At 41.9% G+C, this 23,098-nt stretch overlaps 2 protein-coding genes across 5 annotated transcripts in view; both read right to left on the bottom strand.

Annotated features, from left to right (window-relative positions):
* Positions 1-665: 665 nt before the first annotated feature.
* Positions 666-12,348, bottom strand: si:ch211-213d14.1 (POU class 2 homeobox associating-factor 2). Its single transcript, XM_058080296.1, has 5 exons — positions 12,339-12,348; positions 11,388-11,488; positions 5,276-5,315; positions 3,227-3,510; positions 666-1,279 (listed from the first exon to the last, which is right to left on the bottom strand). Exons 1-5 carry the CDS (start codon positions 12,346-12,348, stop codon positions 914-916), a joined length of 801 nt encoding a protein of 266 aa, XP_057936279.1. The 3' UTR covers positions 666-913.
* A 1,044-nt stretch (positions 12,349-13,392) lies between these two features.
* Positions 13,393-23,098, bottom strand: part of LOC131134665 (kinase suppressor of Ras 1-like) — a 47,168-nt gene continuing 37,462 nt past the window's right edge. For 3 of the 4 annotated variants that reach the window (XM_058080170.1, XM_058080171.1, XM_058080172.1), the window contains 7 exons: positions 22,739-22,948; positions 22,019-22,215; positions 20,178-20,274; positions 19,955-20,088; positions 19,742-19,873; positions 18,466-18,601; positions 13,393-17,838 (listed from right to left, as the gene is read on the bottom strand). In XM_058080170.1, the coding sequence (XP_057936153.1) occupies positions 17,716-17,838; positions 18,466-18,601; positions 19,742-19,873; positions 19,955-20,088; positions 20,178-20,274; positions 22,019-22,215; positions 22,739-22,948 (1,029 nt within the window). In that variant the 3' untranslated portion in view covers positions 13,393-17,715. The remainder of the gene's footprint in view (positions 17,839-18,465; positions 18,602-19,741; positions 19,874-19,954; positions 20,089-20,177; positions 20,275-22,018; positions 22,216-22,738; positions 22,949-23,098) is intronic. The other variant, XM_058080169.1, reaches the window with a different exon arrangement.

Below are 23,098 nucleotides of genomic sequence, written 5' to 3'. Positions count from 1 at the left end.
CTCGCTCCTAGCTTAAACCGCGTGTAAACTTCCGGGTTCCCGTCGAGCGCTTGGCCTTCTGGGTAATGTAGTACACATACACATTAAAGACAACACTCAACATTTCCGAGCACGTAGTCCCTCCCACTGGGATTATGAATCAGTTGAAGTTGTAGTTTATCTTGTGTATTTCATACACAAATTAAGTACGTGTAAATGCTGTAATAAATTATGTAAAGATTGCATCATCATGTAAAGTCATCCATGTACTGTACAATGGTTGAAATGAATGATGCCAAATCTTGCATAAGTAATGACAGTGGTGTAATTGGAGGTGCTAACAATGTCCAATCTCCACAGAATAAATCCCATTTTTTTTTCTCTTTGTTGTTTTTTTTCTGTGCACACGTGCTGAGTGAATGAAGTTTTGGATTCATGTTAGTGAGTGACTCCAGTCAGGAAAAGGAATCCAGTTTTCCATCACTAATTAGTGGGGTGAGATGAAAACAAACGGTCCAGTGGGCAGTAGGCCTGTGATGCTAATAAATGAATGAATGAATCACACCATAAATTTTGCCGTCCATATATGGCCATATGTGTCTGTTTTCCTCATCTCCGGCCTCCGAAGCCATGGTGATTATATTTTGGTGTATAAATTGTAAATTTATAAATAGAAGTGACGTGAAAATGTCAAGGTGACAAGCATTTATTTTGGATGAGAAAAAAATGCTTGGAATATTTTGTGTGTAGAAGATTTCTGTCAAACTGAAAGGAAGGAAAAGGTGAAAAGCAGGATTGACACATATTATGCCACATAAAATGATGCGACCTTGACTTTGACACCTGCGTGTGTGCGTTCTCGGTCTTCTTGATGAAGAAAACAAACGTCCATCCATCTGCTGCGTAAAGTGCCGATGAAATGTCTACACGTGCATCAGAAAGCTCTTCTGAGTTCATAAGACGACCAAGAGCTCCCCTCCTCCTCCTCCTCCTTTTCCCAGGAAGTGTGTGCCTCCACACCAGGAGGGAGGCTGGGGAGGCTGCCCGTCACCTCCTCCGCCGCCATCTTGGACACCATGTCGCTGTTCATGTAAGGAGGACACGGGAAGGAGGAGGTGTTGCTGGAGGCTAGAAGGTGGTAGTGATTATCCTCAAGGGATTGCAGCGTGTAGGACCCTGAGCCCGTGGACGAGCCTTGGCTTGGCTGTGCTTCCGGAACGCTGACAGAGGCCATGTTGTCTGGACAGAGGGTCTCCACCTGAGGAACCGACTCGGGAACTGACTGCTCCCATGTGTCTCTCTAAGGGCGAGAAAGCACAGTCATCATTCACTTCTATATTTCTAGATCAGTGCTCCATTTTTGATGACCAGACTTCCCGGTCCCTGGCTAACTCCTCCAGTTTCACCGGGAGGACACCAAGGCGTTCCCAGGCCAGTTCCAATAACACAACACATTGAAGACCAGTTTAGCAGTTTTGAAAGCATGACGTTTTCATACCAAGGTAGACCTTGAAAGCGGTACCTGGCCCCTGCCTACTTGCATGCATCGGCTCACTGAAAAACAGCCCCATCTGCTGGACGTTACGTGTACTGCTTTTTTACATTCACAGAGAAGATGTTTTTTTTTTAACCAACTAAGCTGACTTCAGCGACGTTAAAGACAACATTCATTCATTGTTAGACTGCGGCCTGGGGGTGGGGGGCGCCCGCAACACATTCTAAAAATGTTGTTTAACAAGAAAACAACAAAAATGGAAAAAAACAGCGGTCATTTTACAATGTAATGTAATGTCAAGATATAAAGAGAAAGTTTGGATGTTCTTCCCGTTAGTGCGCAATGAATAAAAAACATAAAAAAACATAAAAATAAAAAAAATCCTAATTTGTAAAGATCTACATCAAATTTGATGTAAAAGGAAATACATTTTGGAACTATGTGTCACGATCCGTTAGTCACGTTAGTTAGTTTCCGCTTCTATGCCTTAGTTCCTGTTTTATGCTCTTATTTTGGTAACATTTCCTGTTTTGTCAGCCTGCTTTGCTTTTCATGTTCCACTCGCACTTGTTGCTATTTGTGTTCCCCTCCTATTTAGTTCAGGTGCGTGCACCCTAGTTTGTTGTTGCATTGTTTGTTGTAGCTTCCCACGCTACTCCAACCGTCTTCTGCTGCTGTATATCATCCATTTATATTAAAATAGACTTTTTATCTGCACTTGGGTCTCCTGCTCTCTGCATACTGGGGTCGTGTCACAATGCCGAACCCAAGACGTGACACTATGGGCCATTATGTTATTCAAACTGTAATACTTGCATGTTTAATGTGACTGGTCACTTGTCCCACTTTAAGTAAGATTTGATGACATTACTGAGTGCTAAAGTGTTTATTTCTGTCGTACACATTTGTGACAAACAAGGTCCAGGATGGTACTGGTGGATGGCGGCTCCGTATTCATTGAGCGCTTTTCATTTGATGTTGTTCCTGTCTTAGTTTCACACCAAACATGATAAATGTCTAGCTAGCACAATGCTAATGGCAGTGCTGCTAATGCTATCTTGCTATAGCTGTCTTTGACTATGCCTGCCAGTAACTCAATTAAATTGCAGTTATGTATTATATATAAGTCTAATAATTCACTGAATTCTAGTTCCATATTTGGCTGCATGGTGGCCTAGTGGTGAGCATGTTGGTCGTACAGAAGATCAAGGGTTAGAATCTTGTCTGTGCATCTGTGTGTGGGGTTAGCATGTTCCTCCCACATTCCAAGCGTGTGCATGTCATGTTCTTTGTACAGTGGAATCTTGGTTTCAGAAATGTACACACGCTGAGGCAATTTGTCTCATGTAAAAATGTTTCCAATATTGTAAATCCAATCGATCTGTTCCAGACAACCAAACATAGGAATAAGAAATCTATTTCATTGAGAATAATTATAGTTTTCCATGTGCTGTAGTGTTAGCTAGCTGTAGCACACGTCTTGCCGTGTTATGAATAAAACGTGTGTGTCCAACTGTGTTTGTAACTGATTTTTATCACAAAAACACCTGCAACTCTGTCACCCGGTTATGACATCATCATTGGTGGACAGCATAGTTCTTTGCTAACTAACACAGTTACACCACAGGTCCTCTGCTTTTCCTCTGCTCATTGATCACAGCAGCAAAACAACCCATCACCACTGAACTCAAGGAATAAGTCATGAATGGCCATTGTTTCCCTTTAAAGACACACAGAATGATAGATTCCTACCGCGTATAAATGTGAGGACTCTCCACCGAAGGGCGGCAACAGCGAGGAAGGTAGGAAAGATCCTCCAGAGGCGGAGAAGGTGGCGCTGCTTCGGTAATCGGTGAAGGTGTCAGGGTAGTAGCTATCAATGAGTGAGGAGAAGCTAGACGAGTCGTAGCCCAGAGGTCTGCCTCCGAAGGTGGCTGGGTACCCCTCTGTGGAAAACTGCTTGGTGGATGGACCCAGGTCTGGGTCTGACACGAAGGGGCGTCTCATCCCATAGTAGCTTGGCAACATATGAGATCCTGTGGGAACAAATGTTTATTTTCACGACCCTGTAGATTCTCAAAACTACGAATGAACACACGTGGCATTATGAATGTAACAGAAAAGTGTGAAATAACTGTAAATATGTTTTATATTTTAGATCCCCCAAAGTAGCCACCCTTTGCTTTCAATAGGGTTGGGACCATCAGTTGTTTGGTTCCACAGCCCTATTGGACCACTTTAGCATTCATGTCATGGCAAGATCAGCTATAGTAAGTAATCATCATCATGACTTGAAGAAATGATGGTCCGTCAGTGCGGAACATCTAGGGCTACAACGAAACTGGCTCACGTGAAGGTCGCCCCAGGAAAGGAAGACCAAGAGTCAAGTCCATGCCATTAGATTAGAGACCAGATGCGTCTCTGGAACAGCTGCCAATCAGTCCTGGCACCACCCATCATTTATTTATTATACAGTGCCCCCCCCCCCCTTCCCGATTTCTCTTTTTTGCATGTTTGTCACACTTAAATGTTTCAGATCATGAAACAAATTTAAATATCGCTCAGTGACAACACAACTGAAATGAAATGAAACTCACACATCCCTGTGTGAAAAAGTGATTGGTCCCCCTGTTAAAACATAACTAAGATGGAGAGTGTCAAAAAGGTTATGAAGCCAATTGAAAGTTTTGGGACTCCAGCCAACCACAGTGAGAGCCATTATCCACAAATGGCCAAAACATGGATCAGTGGTGAACCTCCCCAGGAGCTGCCGGCCAACCAAAATGTCCCCAAGAACGCAGCCACAACTCATCCAAGAGGTCACAAAAGACCCCACAACAACATCCAAAGAAGTGCAGGCCTCACTTGCCTCAGTTAAGGTCAGTGTTCATGACACTGGGCTAAAACGGCCTGCATTGCAAAGTTCCAAGACCAAAACCACTGCTGACCAAAAAGAACATTAAGGATGGTCTCCATTTGGTCAGAAAACATCTTGATGATCCCCAAGACCTTTGGGAAAATACTCTGGTCTGACCAGACAAAAGTTGAACTGTTTGGAAGGTGTGTGTCCCATTACATCTGGCAATTCAGAAAAAGAACGTATAGCAAGAGTCAAATATGGTGGTGGTAGTGTGATGGTCTGCTGCTTCAGGACCTGGAAGACTTGCTGTGATAAATGGAAGCATGGATTCTACTGAAGGAGAATGTTCTGCCATCTGTTGGTGACCTCCAGCTGAAACCAACTTGGGTTGTGCAGCAGGACAATGATCCAAAACACACCAGCAAGTCCACCTCTGAATGGCTGAAGAAAAACCAAATGAAGACTTTGGAGTGGCCTAGTCCAAGTCCTGACCTGAATCCTATTGAGATGCTGTGGCATGACCTTAAAAAGGCTTCATGCTGGAAAAGCCTCCAATGTGGCTGAATGACAACAATTCTGCAAAGATGAGTGGGCCAACATTCCTCCACAGCGCTGGAAGAGACTCATTGCAAGTTATCACAAACGCTTGATTGCAGTTGTTGCTGCTGGGGGAGGGGGGGTGGCTCCCTCAGCTCTCTACTCTGGTTGTCCTGATCATTGTGATGTGCTAGTAGTTATGTAATGATATTTCATTAGGACTGATCAACAGGTACATTAAAAAGTAGATATTAAAAAATCAGTTATCAGTACCACATCAGTCTGGAGCAGCAGATAGGTATTGGTGCCATGGCAGCACCATCAGGAGCACCATAGGTTGCAGTCTATGTTGTGTGATTAGATGTGTTATGTGTCGTTATGTTGTGAAAAATGGAATAACTCACCTGACAACTGGACTAAAGAAGGTGGACTTGTTGAATCCCCCTATAAGAGACAAAAACAAATCACACGACTCAGGATTAAATCAATTTTCCATGTCAATTGTAACGAGAAGAATTGAAGAATTGCAAGAAGAACATTTAGGAAGATTATTGAGAATAAAGTTGAACTATTTGGAAAATAAAAAAAAACAGCAGCAAGGATAGAAAAAATGAAAGTGCAAAGTGGATATGATAGAGGCTTTTTCTCCTCCATAAGAAAGACATGTTATTTAAATATACTATATATGACTTCTTAGCTTATCTACTGGATAAGAGCTGGAGCCTATCACAGCTGCCTTCCACCAGCCAATGACAGGACACATACAGTCATGGATGATTTGAAGCCTCCGCCACAATAAAGTCCCTTTATTTGGACAACAAAAGTAGCTCATACGTGTGGAATGTTATAGCTGCTATAGCTATTGATGGAAGTACTGATTTTGGTCATCAAGAACGCCATGCTAGTGTCAGCCCTCAAATGAAACCTTTATGAGATATTGTTGTCATGATCCAAACAAATGTAGCTTCAGTTGTACCCGGCATCAACATGGATCAAGAAACTGGAGAAACAAGGCTGGTTTCATCATTTTTCTGTGGCGGTACATACGCAAAACCTTCATACCCGTGGAGCCTGTTTTTGGAATGTGGATGGAAACTGGAATAGCGGGAGAAACCCACGCTAGCACAGGGAGCATGTTAATATCATGCGCTGCAGTGGAACCTTGGTTAGCGTCATGAATTATTTCCAGGAGGTCTGACTGGAACCAAAACGCATGCTAACTGAAACCATTTTTCCCCATAAGCAATAGTTGCTAGCCAGCTAGTAACTAGCCACTGTGGTGTAGCGAGGTGTCACTACACCAGGAAAGTAGTTCTTGGGCGTAACAATGTTGATGACAAAAACAACAATAACAATGTAGCTGTAGATTAGTTAATATGAAGGTCACATGATGTAAATAGAGTGTTGTTGCTGCTTTTTGGAGCACATAATAGGTGGAATAGGTTTCTTACGTGTGTTAGCTGCCTCGTTTTAGCTGTTTTTATATCTTTAGAACGCAAGAATCTCACATAAGGATTGTGAATGATGTGCAAAATTCCCTCCCAAAAGTACTACTTTGAACACTACTACAGTAAATGTCATCTTTCCTTTTTCAGTCGTGTTTAAAAGTGACTAATTGTTTTTTTTTTTTTACAACGCACACTCCTGTGTGACTTGTTTGCACAGGAGTGACATGAAAGAGTTGATATTAAGGCACCAAGGCTGACAGGCAAATTTTGAGGAGAGAATTTGAATGAGATTTGCCATCGCTAAGACTTCCTCTTATGGCCCGCATACGACTCGGTACATCTCTGAAGGCTGCATCACACGCTCAGACTATACAGATTATACAGCGGTATGGAAAAGTCTTTGCCCCCTTTATGATTTCTTATTTCTTTTTGTCACGATTGAATGTTTCACATCATCAAACCAATGTAAACATTAGTCAATGACAACACTTTATGTTGAAACTGTCTATTATGAAGGGAGAAAAAGATCCAAAGTGCCATGTCCCCCTGTGATTGAAGTGATGACCCCCTAAAAATAATAAGTGGTTGACCCCGCTTATCAGCAACAACTGCAATCAAGCGTTTGTGATAACTTGCAATGAGTCTCTTCCAGCGCTGTGGAGGAATGTTGCCCCACTCATCTTTGCAGAATTGTTGTCATTCAGCCACATTGGAGGCTTTTCCAGCATGAAGCCTTTTTAAGGTCATGCCACAGCATCTCAATATGATTCAGATGAGGACTTGGACTAGGCCACTCCAAAGTCTTCATTTGTTAGGAAGTCCCACACACAGCAGACATCGACGTTATGAAGCAAGTATTGACCGATATCGATACCATGCTTTTTCACTTATATTGACCGATGCTGTTTCGATCGATCGATTGGTGCACCCCTTAGTCTACAGTATGTGATCAGAATCGGTACCAGCAGCAAAAATCCCTGATTTGAGCATCTCTCAAATATATATGCAATGGTATGAAAAAGGTTAAGCACCCCTGATTCTTGGTTATCCCTGAAGATTTTCCTGCTGGGATCAGTCATTCCAGGTAAATATATCATATAGCAGACCAACACATTGATAGATGGAACGGAAACAAAGTTTATAGGATTTACAGAAAGTGTACAATCATTATTTCAACTAATGTAGGCAGGTGCATAAATTTGGGGACCCTTGTTGTTTTATTAATTTGAATACCTTTAACACGAATTACACAACGTTTCTTTGGTCAGCTCATTGACCCTTGACCTGCAAACACAAGTGAAGCCAATCATTGGAAAGCGTATTTAAGGTGGCCTCTTCTCTGAAGAGTAGACCATGGTAGCCTCAAAACAACTGTCACATGACCTGAGCGCAAAGATTGTTCAACATCATGGTCTAGGTGAAGGATAGAGATTTCAGCTGTCAGGTTCCACTCTGAGGAACATGAGGAACACGCACTGTTCTAGTTCAGGCCCGCAGTGGCAGGCCAAGAAAAATCTAATCAGAGGCCAAGGATGGTGAGAACAGTCCAAGTCAACCCACAGACCAGCTCCAAAGACCTCCAACATGATCTTGGTGCAGATGGTGTCACTGTGCATCCTTCAACTATTCTGGGAGTCATGGAGAAGAAGCCTTTTCTGCACACATGCCACAAACTGAGTTGCTTGAGGTATGCTAAAGAACATTTGGACAAGCCAGCTTCATTTTGGGATAAGGTGCTGTGGACCGATGAAAGTCAAATGGAGTTATTTGGACATAACAAGGGGCGGTATGCATGGCGGATGAAGAACACAGCATTCCAAGAAAAACACTTGCTACCCACAGTAACATTTGGTGGTGGTTCCATCCATCTGTGGGGCTGTGTGGCCAGTCCAGGTACTGGAAATCTTCAAGTTGAATGCGGCATGGATTCCAGTCAGTATCAGCAGATTCTTGCCAACAGTCTTCAAGAATCAGTGACAAAGTTGAAGTTGGCTAGATACTTCCAACAAGACAATGACCCTAAACAATGCTCCAATTCTACTAAGGCATTCATGCAGGGGAACAAGTACAACGTTCTAGAATGGCCATCTCAGTCCCCAGACCTAAATATTATTCAAAATCTGTGGTGTGATTTAAAGTGGGCTGTCCATGCTTGGAAACCATCAAACCTGACTCAACAGGAGATGTTTCGGAAAGAGGAATGGTCCAAAATACCTTCAACCAGAATCCAGATGCTCATTGGAAGCTTTAGGAAGCATTTATTTCTGCTAAACTGACTGACTGACTGCTCTAATAAATATGGTAATGGTAATGGTTTTATCTCATTTGAACATGATTATAATTGAGTGCATCCCATAATCAGTTCACAGTTCCACATGTCCAAAAGGAGTAGGAAGAAGCAAAGCTTATTAAATCCTACCCCTCCATCTGGTACTTTTACAATCAGTAACTGTTACATTTGTTCACTTCCTGCTTTCCTAATATAGTTTAAGGTTTTTTTTTTAAATGTTTTTATTTTTTAATTTTTTGTCACGTACCGAAGTAGGAGGTGATATGAGCATCCAATGACATAATGGGTACCATAGTAAGTGTCAATATAGTGATATGTATAGCACATCATGACTGGTTCAAGACTCTTCATCCTTGTATTTAGCAAACATCAACTGCTTGTATTGTTTCTTGAATTGGCTCATCGTTGTGCATTGTTTGAGGGTCTTACTCAATCCATTCCATAGTTTGATTCCACTTACTGAAATGCTACGGCTTTTATGTCTTTACATATACATATATTACAATCTATACACAGCAAAAATGAATGAAAAATGAATATACATACGTATATAAACGCAACTACAGATACAATAAAGCATATAAAACATAGTCATGGCCACTCCTGTAGCTTTATATACACAAGTATTCATGTTTTGCTCTGCATGCATGGAACACGCAAGAAATACACAAGATACACACTTTACATATACAAAATCTTGCAATACAAAAAAAAATGTAAGCGCTGTTGTTTGACACGAACAAGAACCTCTATGGTCGATTAGTGGCCAGTTTATGGCCCAAAAATCCTGAAGACCACCCATCGGGGGCCCGTACGACCGGTTGTGACCTAAGCTTAATGTAATTATGTTGTTTAATGTAATTATGAATTTGTTGTTCAACGCCATCTTGTAATATGTGGGCTGTGCCTTCTCGTCATATTTTATTCACCTCCCACCATGAGACCCCTGTGGGCATGGAGATGGCAGCCTTTTAGCTTGACTGAACGCTCTTGACTCTAAGTCCTCCGGACCTCGATGCAAGCCAGGGATGGAAGACACGGCGGGCGGAAGCAGACGGGTTACATTGGTCCCCTGACCCGGATGAGACTGAGCTTTAAAGGGGGGTTGGGCTGGTGAATGGGCTGGCCCCCAAATACATCTCGGACCTCATCCAAATTTACTCTCCAGCGCGGTCACTGAGGTATGAGGGCCGGCTCCAACTTGTGGTGCCCAAGACGAGACTTAAGACCAGGGGGGGACCGAGCCTTTTCTGTGGTTGGCCCCAAGCTATGGAACTCTCTCCATAAAAAAGGCCCCCAACATCGAAAGCTTTAAATCTCGTCTTAAAACCCACTTTTATTCTCTGGTTTTTAACTCGGAGTGAGTCGTATGGTCTCTTTCTTTTAATATTAATTGGTTTTATTTTTTTTATATACTTTTATTGCTTTGCTTCTTGTTTTGAATATTTTAATATCTATTTTACGATTGTATTTCATATTTGATGTTTTAGTTTTGGATTAAATTCAATTTGTACCTTTATTGTATTTTATTTTTACTTTTTATTTAGACCTCACAGCTAGGAGACCAGGGTTCAATTCCACCCTCGGGCATCTCTGTGTGGAGTTTGCATGTTCTCCCTGTGCATGCGTGGGTTTTCTCCGGGTACTCCGGTTTCCTCCCACATTCCAAAAACATGCTAGGTTAATTGGCGACTCCAAATTGTCCATAGGTATGAATGTGAGTGTGAATGGTTGTTTGTCTATATGTGCCCTGTGATTGGCTGGCCACCAGTCCAGGGTGTACCCCGCCTCTCGCCCCGAGGACAGCTGGGATAGGCTCCAACACCCCCCCCCCCCCCCGCGACCCTCGTGAGGAAAAAGCGGTAGAAAATGAATGAATGAATGAATTTACTAGTCTGTTTATAAAATGTGCCGTATAAATAAAGTGGATTGGGTTAGTGTCACAGATGGCAGCCGGTGTGGCTGTACCAATATAGTATACGTTGGTAAACTTGACTCCCTTAAATCCAACTTGACAGTCAGGGCTTTTAGCTCGTCACCTAGCGCCCTCAATTCTTTCCGGTTCTCCGGGTTGCAACCCTAAAATAAGCAGAGGTTCCAAACTGCTTGAATGTCAGTCAACGCCACCATCACTACCTGACGCTGGAGACCACACAACGATACTTCAACCACACGCTTCATTCAATCATCAACACAGATGCCTTCGTGCCGTCACAAACCACATGCTACGCATGCTACGCATGGACAGGCGACTCAAACGCAGAATAAACACAACCCTGGAAGAGACTCCTTGTTGTCTTGTGTTTGTGGGGCCACAATAGAGGGGTTGTCTGTGGCCTGTGCACGGCGGAGGACAATGCAGGCTGGCAGGTGTGTGTGGATCAAACTTTGCATAGGCAACCTCCTTCTCCAGTCGTACAGCGTCCAGCCTGCCCCCCTCCTCCACCCACATACAAGGTTTTTCACCATTGCCGCTATTGTATCAGCGTTCTTTTGTCAGGACGGGACGCAGCCCTTTTGTCAGGCCTCTCTGCACCATGCTCAACTATTTAGAGATTGGCTTTGGAAGAGCTTTTCTCAGTAAAGAAAGGGGGGGGGGGGTGATTACAGGTACACAAAGGCTCAACCACGGACCATTAGCGTGGAAAACAAGAGTTTTTTCAAAGACAAGCAGCAGAATGTCAACTGTGGCCGTGAGGTTTGGTCAGGGAGGAAAAAAGAAGTGGGGACAGACGAGAAAGGGACAAAGCAAAGCGGTTTGGAGGACGTTGTGCTTACACCGTATCTCGGCCCGCTGGTCTGTCGGGATCGCTTCTCTGCCAGCAGGTCTTTGACTGTGTGCTTGACTCGAACGCCCTGGTACACTCTCTTGGAATACTCTACAAAGGACATTGTACACGAATATCATAGCAGCTAATACTTGAATTTCAGTTGATGTGCAGTCATGAGGAGAAGGACGAGACCAGCCGTCTTTGTTCAGGTCACTGATCCATTGGAGTGGCTGCTACACCTAAAGCTACAGATATCATGATGATCACAAAAATAGCTCATAAGAGCTGATATGTCGCAACTTCCATGGTTGTCTCGGAATGAAGGGACAACCGTACGTCTGAGCAGCCTCAGAATGGTACGCACCTTCGACTTATAGGTCCTACATCATAACCTTGATTATGTTCTGCACCAGCATAAAATGCTGTGATTTGGGGAACACCATAAAGCACATGGCCAAAATAACCGGATTCTTTAAAATCCGGTTCTGAATGAGGCTTTAGTGTTTAAACATGCAACATACACATTTTTGGTCATTTTTGGTTCTTTTCTGGTAACGCTTTGTGTTGGAGTTGGCCTAGCATCGAACCTATTACTCAATTCATGAGTAAGATGATGAGTCTAGTGTTGGATTGTCATTATTATGTCATTTTATGGTCATATCACAACAAGCTTCATCGACTAAGAAAGTCATCCTTACGTGCAGCCCCAACGTGTACGTGGGCTACTACTGATGTAGTATTCACGTTTACTGAAATCCAAAATATTCAGTACCATGTTTACATAAACCCCAAATGGTTCCTCTACAATGAAAAAACATTTGTATGATATGTTATGCCCACGCTATTTATTTTTTAAATGACTGCAAACGTAAACAAATAAATGACACAGTAAACTACAGTAAATAAAATGTCAAAGTCAAATGTGAAAATGAATCAAATAATAACAGAAGCTTCTTACCGGTGTCCATAATAGTGTTTTCAGTCAGAGACACACATACACACACACACTCATACACACACAAGCATACACACAGGCCCCTGTGTTGCGATGCTGTATTTGCCTACAGTAACTAAATCCAGTGTTGGGCAGCCAATGCCTGAGTGGGACTTTTAACCACGTCGTAGGAGGGCAGGGAGCATGGAGCATGCCACCTCACACTGCAGCCATCAGGTGGGATCTTTTTTTTTTTTTTTTAAAGGTCTTTTCCTATTTGTTTAAATGCAAATGTTTGGTAAGGACGTTTTTTGGACTATTTGCATCCGCATTCAAGATCTGGTGTAATATACATGAGTTTAAAAAATACATAATAAACCAGCTTGTTGATGACATTGTATTTCAGTATGTGGAATCAAACTATGGAATGGATTGAGTAAGACCCTCAAACAATGCACAACGATGAGCCAATTCAAGAAACAATACAAGCAGTTGATGTTTGCTAAATACAAGAATGAAGAGTCTAGTCTTGTCATTATTATGTCATTATATGGTCATATCACCTCGTACTTTGGTAAGTGTAAAAAAAATATATATATATATACATAAATACAAAAAATAAATAAATAAAATTCATACCAGAAAGGCAGGAAGTGAACAAATGTAACAGATAAAAGTAAAAGTCAGTGGTAAAAGTACCAGATGGAGGGGTAGAATTTAATAAGCTTTGCTTCTTCCTACTCCTTTCGGACATGTGGAACTGTGAACTGATTATGTGATGCACTCATTTGTAACCTAATGCATGTTAAAATTAAAATAAAATGAAACCATTACCATTACATAAACGTGTTTGCCGCCTTCCTGATTTCTTTTTTTTTTTTTTGTTGCATGTTTGTCATACTTAAATGTTTCAAATAATCATGCAAATGTAAATATTAGTCAATGACAACACAACAACACTTCATGCACTGTTTACATGAAACCTTTTATTATTAAGCGGAAAAAACACACCTATTCACACAGGACCATGCTGTGTGAAAAAGTGAATGAACAGAAAGTAAATGAGATCTATCAGTGTGGAAAAGGTTATAAATTCATTTCTAAAGCGTTGGGACTCCAGCCAACCACAATGAGAGCCATTATCCACAAATGGCCAAAACATGGAACAGTGGTGATCCTTCCCAGGAGCTGCCAGCCAACCAAAATGTCCCCAAGGCCGCAGCCACGACTTATCCAGAAGGTCACAAAAGACCCCACAACCTCATCCAAAGAAGTGCAGGCCTCACTTGCTCACTTAAGGTCAGTGTCCATAACGCCACCATAAGACATAAGACACTGGGCAAAAACGGCCTGCATGGCAGAGTTCCAAGACCAAAACCACTGCTGTCCAAAAAGAACATTAAAGATGGTCTCCATTTGGCCAGAAAACATCTTGATGATCCCCAAGACCTTTGGGAAAATACTCTGGTCTGACCAGACAAAAGTTATGTGTCCCATTACATCTGCTGTAAAAAAAGAACATATAGCAAGAGTAAAATATGGTGGTGGTAGTGTGATGGTCTGCTGCTTCAGGACCTGGAAGACTTGCTGTGATAACTAGAAGCATGGATTCTGCTGAATGACAACAATTCTGCAAAGATGAGTGGGCCAACATTCCTCTACAGTGCTGGAAGAGACTCATTGCAAGTTATCACAAACGCTTGATTGCAGTTGTTGCGCAACCAGTTATTAGTTTTAGGGGGCCATCCCTTTCTCACACAGGGACATGGAGCTTTGGATCTTTTTCTCTCTTAATAAAAAACGTTTATTTTAAAAACTTCATTTTGTGTTCAGTATGGTTGTCATTGAATTTGATGGACATTTAAGTAAAGGCAAACAAAAATAAGAAGTCATGAAGAAATCCCAATATCCTGTATACAGGATATTATGAAATATGATTTATTTACTGCTTATAATGTTCAGTTCCACAGTACAGTGAACCTCAGTGAGTAGTGATGGTTGAGTAACGATCGAATCGTTCAAAACCCATCAGCTTTTTACTGAACCAGGACAGATGGGTATTTGTCTCTTTGTCTTTGTCAACTCACTCACTTAGGGCGTTCCTAATCTAGTGGACCATTTTGGAATATTTTCGTTAATAGCATCGCCATGGTTACACGAACCTTTCCAAAAAATAAATACCAACCTAGTCCCCAACACCATGACTGCGGCGGTGTAACATGTGTGGGGGTCCTTCTTTACGCCCACAAAAATGGGAAAATTAAGATATAATAAGAATTTTAATAACTAAACATTTTGAGGAATATTAAGATGGGCTGCTCTGCACTGCAGAGCCCCCATTGACTGCTGGTGGGCAGCTGTCAATGGGGGCCTGCATTGCATAGCACAGCCATAATAATTTTGGTCTTGCTACAAGAGCCATCTGGCAGGGCTTTGCCGTGCTTCAATCAAACTACGGTGGGGGCCGAGGGTCAAACAGGAGCACGTTAAGCGCACGTCAAAACAAATTACTGCTGAACACGTCATTAACGTGTTAACTTTGACTTGTTTTGACATCTTGCTTTCTCTTATTATGTCTACTATATTGGGTAATAGGAGTGTAACAGTGACTATAGGGGTGTTATTTCATGTCTACGGGGCTCTAATAATGTTAAAAGGTCGTACTTAGAAGGTGGTAAGCAGTTTTATCATGCCCAATATGTCAATTTTCTCTTATTATGTCTACTATATTGGGTAATAGGAGTGTAAAGGTGACTATAGGGGTGTTATTTCATGTCTACGGGGCTCTAATGATGTTAAAAGGTCGTACTTACAAGGTGGTAAGCAGTTTTATCATGCCCAATATGTCAATTTTCTCTTATTATGTCTACTATATTGGGTAATAGGAGTGTAAAGGTGACTATAGGGGTGTTATTTCATGTCTACAGGGCTCTAATGATGTTAAAAGGTCGTACTTAGAAGGTGGTAAACAGTTTTATCATGTCTAATATGTCTATTTTCTCTTATTATGTCTACTATATTGGGTAATAGGAGTGTAAAGGTGACTATAGGGGTGTTATTTCATGTCTACAGGGCTCTAATGATGTTAAAAGGTCGTACTTAGAAGGTGGTAAACAGTTTTATCATGTCTAATATGTCTATTTTCTCTTATTATGTCTACTATATTGGGTAATAGCGGTGTAACAGTGACTATAGGGGTGTTATTTGTTATCTGCAGGGCTCTAATCATCTTAAAAGGTCACACTTAAAAGGTGGTAAAAAGGGTTTCTCTGCTCTATTTAAAAATATTTGATTTCTAAAGAAGGAATCCCACTTTGTTGCTATTCACTTACGTATCATCATTGGATCTGGAACCAAATAACCACAGAGAATGAATGTTTACGGTATCAGAGCATATCTACAAACACTATTTTTACAATCTTCACGGCAAATAACTGGACTGTGGGATGGTGCTTTGTAAAAAAACAAGTGTCTACCCAGAGCAAATGATAAATACAGTGCCCCCTTGAGCAATTTTTCACTCAAATAGGCCTGCTATTGATTTGTATAAAATTATTTAAGCAAACCAAAAAGCAAATGAGTCTTGTGTTCACCTGCATTACGAGGACGTTGGAGAACAGCTGGAGGCATGTGAGGCATGAAGAAGGAATCAATTACTTATTTATTAGAATAAAGACATAACGGCTGCACGGTGGAGAGTGGTGAACGTGCAGGCCACACAGCTAGGGTTCATATTTTCATAGTTAGGTTCGATTCTCTGCTCCGGCATCTCTGTGTGGAGTTTGCATGTTCTCCTTGTGCATGGGCTTTCTCCTTGAATGTGGGTTCAGCTCCTGTATGCTTCTCAAGAACGTGAAGCAGTCATGGCTTTCGTCAATACTGCTGCGGGGTGATTTGCCAGTCTAGAAGAACAGTTTCCATCCTTTCATCTAGCACTAGATCTCCTTGGTGTTTTCATATCTGGTAGCCCAACCCATACCGGTGTAGTCTGGAGAGAACTTTGTTTATTTCACCTCTGTTGTCATGACTGCACTTTACTCACTTCTTGGCTTTGTGGTCTATTCTTCAATGAAGCTGACTGAGGGACACCAATGTAATGACTGCCCTCTGCTGGACCAAACCATCTACTGCAGCCGATCAAAGATCAATGAAAATGTGAGAAGATTGTGAATCACACCGCCAGTTATGAAGGTTGTAGAAGACAACTAGGTCTCGTAATGCAGTCTCAAAGAAGACAATATTCTCATTTATAGAACCACCAAAGAATGGAATAACTTCCATCATTTCTCTACAGGCATTCATCTCATGTTCCTTCCGTTAGTTCCACACCCGACTGTGATTAGTGAAGTTTTATGATTAGTAAAAAAATGTAACAATGAAACAATTATGGGTGCAAGATAATTATGAAGTAATTATGGTATCATACTATGGAAGCCCATTTCCGCTACTAAAAAAATATATCCCAATGGTAAATCGAAATTATGAGATAAAAAGTCGAAATTATGACATAGAAAATCAAAATTACCAGATTGAAAAGTAGATTTTTTGATAAGTAAATTGAAATTACGAGATAAAAAGTTTATTTTTTTTAAATAAGTCGAAATTATGAGATAAAAAGTCAAAATTATGACATAGAAAATCAAAATTACCAGATTAAAAAGTAGATTTTTTGATAAGTAAATTGAAATTACGAGATAAAAAGTTTATTTTTTTTTAAATAAGTCGAAATTATGAGATAAAAAGTCAAAATTATGACATAGAAAATCAAAATTACGAGCTAAAAAGTAGATTTTATTTAAGATAAGTAAGTCGAAATTACGAGATAAAAAGTTGAAATTATGAGATAGAAAGTCGATATTTGTTTAGCTTTTCGGGTGGTCGGTCCTGCCTTGCCTTAAAGATCTGAACAGAATTCTATGTAGCGCTTGGTAAGAACAGTTTCTTTTAATGGCATTATAGCCACAATATTTCAGAGTCATCCATAATGATGATCATAACCCATAGCCCAACCCAAGAGAGGAAACCAGAGAAGACAAAGAGGAAGAATAAATAAGGGGAATAAATAGAGGGATATTGGATCCCAAGAGGAATCGTGGTGATCATGTGTAGCAGGATGAAGGATGAAGGCTGAATATTGAAATGACAGAAAGAGGAGTGATGAGAGGCCTAATCATAAATAACGGAACATTTTCATACTAAAAAGAAGACAATCCAAGTCCACCTTACTTCATAGCTGTACAAACTTAGCAGTCACAGTACAAAAAGTCACTTCCTGTACATAGCAATGTAGTAGTACATGATCATACGGCTTCATTACTTTTCTTATTAAATTCCTCTTTCTTTCCATGAACATATGTTGATTTACCCCGGTTGCATACTCCCTTTTTGAATATGCCCAGTTCTAGAAGTGTCCAGGGTGGGACAGGCGGCGGTTCAGTTTCGGTAGCCTGTCCAGTAGCTCGGCAAGTTCAGTGAAGGATGGCCTGTCCGCCATTACAAAGGACCAGCAGGCAGAAAGGATCTCCTGTTGTGGCAGCACATGGATAACATGATGACACAGCTGAGAAATATGAGGGCATGTCGGCCTGTCACCATAATGAATATATCGATTTATCAAATGATCAAAAAAATAGGTTGGTAATGATGAGCCCAGGATAAATGGACATAAGTGTAAGCACGCCCACTCCATCTTTGGCTGGATGACAAGAGGGTTCACTCTGCATCTGTCTGTGTGCATTGGCTCTATATGAAAAGAGAATGAGCATCCTCTCAACTATTAAGCCTCTATGTGAGAACGGGGCTACACGGACTGCTAGCAGTTAGCGAGTAGATGTGAATATGACTGTAACTTTGTGTTTCCTAGCCAGCTTTGCTGTTTTTTGCCTTTTCTGTAAATGGCTGGAAAGCACATGGTTAGAGATCCCATACACATAGCAGTTGCTTCATATTCTGCATTATACATTGGTAGTGTCTTGTCTGTTTTAGCAGCTGTGGCGTAGTTATTTTGACACCACGACTTGAAATGGTGTGGTGACGCCCTGCGATTCGTCACACAACTCAATACAAAGGGCCCAAAAATGAGTATATTATGTCACCTTTAAAAAAAAAACAAAAAACAAAACAATGCTAGTTTCCTGAGTTTTAGACTCACCGTAACTTCCTTGCCCAGAGTGGCGTCGGCGAGCACCTTCTTGATGCCCTCACTGCTACCCACTAACCAGATCTGAGCTTCTGTAGGCTGGTTGGTCATTGGCCAATTTCTGAAGTGCAGCTCATACCAGATTGTGCTGAAAAAACATCAAGTCAAACAAAACATGATTAAAAATATTGCAAAGAAAACTTTTTACCAACATGTTAGCTGTAGGAAGCGCTAGCGTAGTTATTAAACATTTATTCTTTTTGTTTATCTTCTGACAGTCACAATGTTTTAATGTTAGATTTATAGTGATCAATGTGCCCTCAAAGGGGCAGAATAAGGTGGGTAGCGGCTGAAATCGGGGACAATGGCGGCCCAGTCCTCGGCTACAGAAGCACAGCTGCGGAATAAAAATCGTACTTCTCTGGTGGGGAAGGAGCCTGAGCTGGAGCGCAAGATCAAAAAGTTCCCTGCGAGACACCTCAACGCCATGGCAACCGCTCTGGAGGAGTTGAACTCTGGTGATTATGGTGCTCTGCTGGGGGACTTCAATGCTTCCAAGCTTCTCTGACAGCTTAGTCCACGTGAGGAGGTCCCTGAAGTGGATTAACCATTGCAAGAGGGCTTGCCCTGACAACCAGCTCTGAGGGACTGCGCTCCACAGATGGCAGGTAGGTGGCGCTCCACCGTTATTCCAGTCCCCAAAGGTTCCACAATGACTAGCCTGAACGACTATCATCACTTTGCCCTCATTAAATCTCTCTCTGAAGTTTTCCACCTTCTATTCCCTTACTCTCTCTCTCAACCCAAACGCTGGCGACAGCCGGCCTCTCAACAGAGCCTTCCCAAGAGGGACTCACTGGACTCGGCATCTGACATCTTCTGCCGCTTATCCAAGACCGGGTCGCAAGGCCGACAGCCTAAGCGGGGAAGCCAAGAGCTGCCTCTCCCGGGTGGCTTCATCCCGGACCAACCGAGAGACATGTCTCTCCAACATTGACCTGGGTCTTCCCTGAGGCCTCCTACCGGTCAAATGTGTCCTGAACACCTCCCCAGAAGACAATGCTTCTCACCTTATCTCGTAGGGAGAGCCCAGTCAGCCTAGAGAGAGAACTACTTTTGGCCGCTTGTACCCTCAATCTTGTCCTTTCAGTCACTACCCACAGGTCATGACCCACAGGGTAGGAATGGAGCTCGACCAGCTCCTTCCTCACCAGAGTCACTGCAGACTCGGCACCAATCCACCAAATTTTTTTTCTCAACAAAAATTGTATGAAATGAGCAACAATACCCAAAAGCGTAAACATCAGCAGCTTTGGAGAATGGCAGCTGGTCTTCTTCAACCTCCGGGCTCATTTTGCGAACAATCTCTGGCGAGAGATAGTGGATCCAGCCCTGAGGAATCCTTAGCACCTTCTTGTCTCTAATCATCCAAGCATAAAGGAATAAATACAGACAATTACATCGGCAGCCATTCACCGGTTAGTATTGTTTTCATTCTTACCTGCGTTCTTGTACGACACCGGACATCCCAAAAAGACCAAAATCTGTTAGAACCACCCTGCTTGAGTCGTAGAACACATTCTTGGACTTCAGGTCTTTGTGAACGATGCCTTTGGCATGCAGGTAGCCCATGCCCTGTGGAAGAAATACAAATATACGCTAAGTGTTTACACATTATTAACAGTTAAAAAAAAAAAGCCATTCTGCAGATGGATGATTCTTACCTTTACAATCTCTTGTGCAATTTGTCTGGTGTTATTGATGTCCAACAAATGACCCCTTTCTCTTACTAAAGAGTATAATGTCACACCTTTACAGAAACTGCAGAAAAATAAAAAAAAAGGTATCATCACTGAATATGTAGTGTCAATCATTAGGTTGATCACAAGATACCGATAGCCAAGGTAGTGTGGGTCAATCATGTAATGTCATATCATATCAGTCATTTTTCATCAGATACTAATTCAGGCTGGTACCATGATACCGATCTCATACTACTGTTTGTGGTACATTTTCAAAAGTAGTGTACAGTATTTCAAATTGTAGCATAAAGAATACAAGACATCATTTATATATATATCTGAAGTGTCAAAAGTATCACTGCTGAGTTCACGACTTTAGGGCATTAAGAGTTGGCATCAGAAGTAGCAATAGTTCATTATCGATTCGCACATTACTAGCGTGCTCTCCTTAATGAGGTTGAGGCAATTTCAAGGACTTTGTGCCTCTTGACTCAATATTTTCTCACCAAATGATTCCTTGCAAGCGACTATGAAGAACAGTCCCAAGGGGCGTGTGTGTGGATGTCGGAAGCAGGAGTGGGGAGCTGCTTGACTAACACCTTTTTAAAACCAACTAACGCCTTTATGGGTACTTGGTAATGGTAATGATTTTATTTCATTTGAACATGCATCAGATTACAATTGAGTGCATCCCATAATCAGTTCACAGTTCCACATGTCCAAAAGGAGTAGGAAGAAGCAAAGCTTATTAAATCCTACCCCTCCATCTGGTACTTTGACAATCAGTAACTGTTACATTTGTTCACCTCCTTCTTTCCTAATATGGTTTAAGGTTTTTTTTTATTTATTTATTTAAATTTTTTTTTGCATGTGCCGAAGTAGGAGGTGATATGACCATTCAATGACATAATGTGTACCATAGTAAGTGTCAATATAGTGATATATATAAGCACATCATGACTGGTTCAAGACTCTTCATCCTTGTATTTAGCAAACATCAACTGCTTGTATTGTTTCTTGAATTGGCTCATCGTTGTGCATTGTTTGAGGGTCTTACTCAATCCATTCCATAGTTTGATTCCACATACTGAAATGCTATGGCTTTTTAACGTAGTTCTAGCATAGAAGTGTTTCAAATTTAGTTCTTCCCTGAGATCATATTTCTCATATTACTTTTATCCAAGCATTGCACGATAAACCACACCTTTTGATGACTGCGTAGTCAGTATTAGTCTCGGTAAGGACGGCAATACACGCTGTTGGAGATGAAATTCCCTGCAAGCCAATAAAAGGCCAGCGATGTTCTCTGATTAGACAGGACAAGCATGCAGCACGTCCAAATTTAACCTCATAACAGCCAGTACTTTTCTATGAGCATATCAGTCAGCTGATTATGTGAATGTTGTTTATCTTATGTGTGTCTATGTCCTACTTAGTAAATGTTTCCTAACAAGTTAAAATTAATGTTTTACTCACTATGCCATTTAATGACATATGGGTCAGATACGTACTAAAAGCGAACCGACTGCTCATACTGCAGTCACATCACATACTTATCATTTTCTATCTATATACGAAGGAAAGTGGATGTAGGACGCTGCCCAAGACAGGATATTGCAGGTATGACTACACGCTGCAGTACAGTACAAGCCACAGGTGGTTGGCTTTTGTGGTATTTATCGGCATATGCTGATCGCAGGCTTCTTCAAGGAAATCGTCCGACACCGGTGGTGGGTGGGCTATCAATCGGAGCATCCCGAATCACAAGTGTGGACACAAGTGTACAGCATGTGTTTAACTGAAAGAAGTGATCAGCCTCCTACCTGGTGACAATGGCAAGGTGGGGCGGGGCCATGCAAGCACCCATGAATAGGATGACATTTTCATGTCTGGTCTGCCTGTAGTTCATCACCTCCTTCTTAAAAAGCTTTAGGTGCTCCTGGTTATTGCCGTCAATCTCCACAAGGCGAATGGCCACCTCGCCGTGCCAGCGACCCCTGTACACCTTCCCCCAACGACCCTGGAGTACAAAAGCCACTCATGTTTTTACACGCAGACATAATAGAGTATGTCTGTGTAGACACACACCACAGCATCCTTTTGCGATATGAGGGCAATGATGGCATTACATATGGTTGCCTTTAGGCGATGGTGATAGCAAGCTAGCAGAGGTGATACCGAGCATGGATGGCTTGTGGGAGTCTTGATGCAGCTCCGGGCCAGACAGTGTGCCACTCTGGCAGCGGTTGAAACAAAAGCTCGGGGGTAGATGAGAATGATTTTCGGTCTTCTCTGACAAACCATTAGAAAGGGGAGGCAGTGCACTGTTCCCACTGTCCACAGTTGGTGCCATCACCATGGCACCATCGTAGGTCAACAAAAGTCCACAAATGCACTGCTAAATATAATAACTTTTTCATGTCTTTACAGCAGAGGTCACGAACGAGTCCAGTCCTTAAGAAAGACTCTTTTAAGTGAACGATGAGAGCTGCATATGACATCTTGTCATGGTAATATGGAAGACATAAAGTATGTTGGTTCACCTTGCCGATGATCTCTCCTAACTGCAGCTCCTCATACGGGATGTCCCATTCCTGCAGGTAGACGCTGGTCTGACTAGCCTTAGAATGGATGCCCCGCCTCCAACGCCCGGCCGTACCACGACGGCAGATGGAAGTGGCTAGATCTTCCAGTCCATCTTCATCAAAGTCATCCTCAGTCAAATACTTGACCGCTGCCTCCTGGTCCTGGGACTAGAACCGTAACAGTGAAGGCTTGAAACTAATGGTTTTATTTCATTTGAACATGCATCAGATTACAATTGAGTGCATCCCATAATCAGTTCACAGTTCCACATGTCCAAAAGGAGTAGGAAGAAGCAAAGCTTATTAAATCCTACCCCT

The sequence above is a fragment of the Doryrhamphus excisus genome, chromosome 8 (assembly GCF_030265055.1).
Source record: "Doryrhamphus excisus isolate RoL2022-K1 chromosome 8, RoL_Dexc_1.0, whole genome shotgun sequence".
NCBI classification, from domain to species: domain Eukaryota; kingdom Metazoa; phylum Chordata; class Actinopteri; order Syngnathiformes; family Syngnathidae; genus Doryrhamphus; species Doryrhamphus excisus.
The sequence above is the reverse complement of the archived record's forward strand: the minus strand, read 5'-3'. Positions and strand labels throughout refer to the sequence as shown.

Bases quoted from the DNA above. Each gene is read 5' to 3' on its own strand.
- si:ch211-213d14.1 (XM_058080296.1), bottom strand. The intron at 3,511-5,275 runs GTGAGTTATTCC...TTGTTCCCACAG, and splicing joins TTCTTTAGTCCAGTTGTCAG to GATCTCATATGTTGCCAAGC. The intron at 1,280-3,226 runs GTAGGAATCTAT...TCTCGCCCTTAG, and splicing joins AGTCCTCACATTTATACGCG to AGAGACACATGGGAGCAGTC.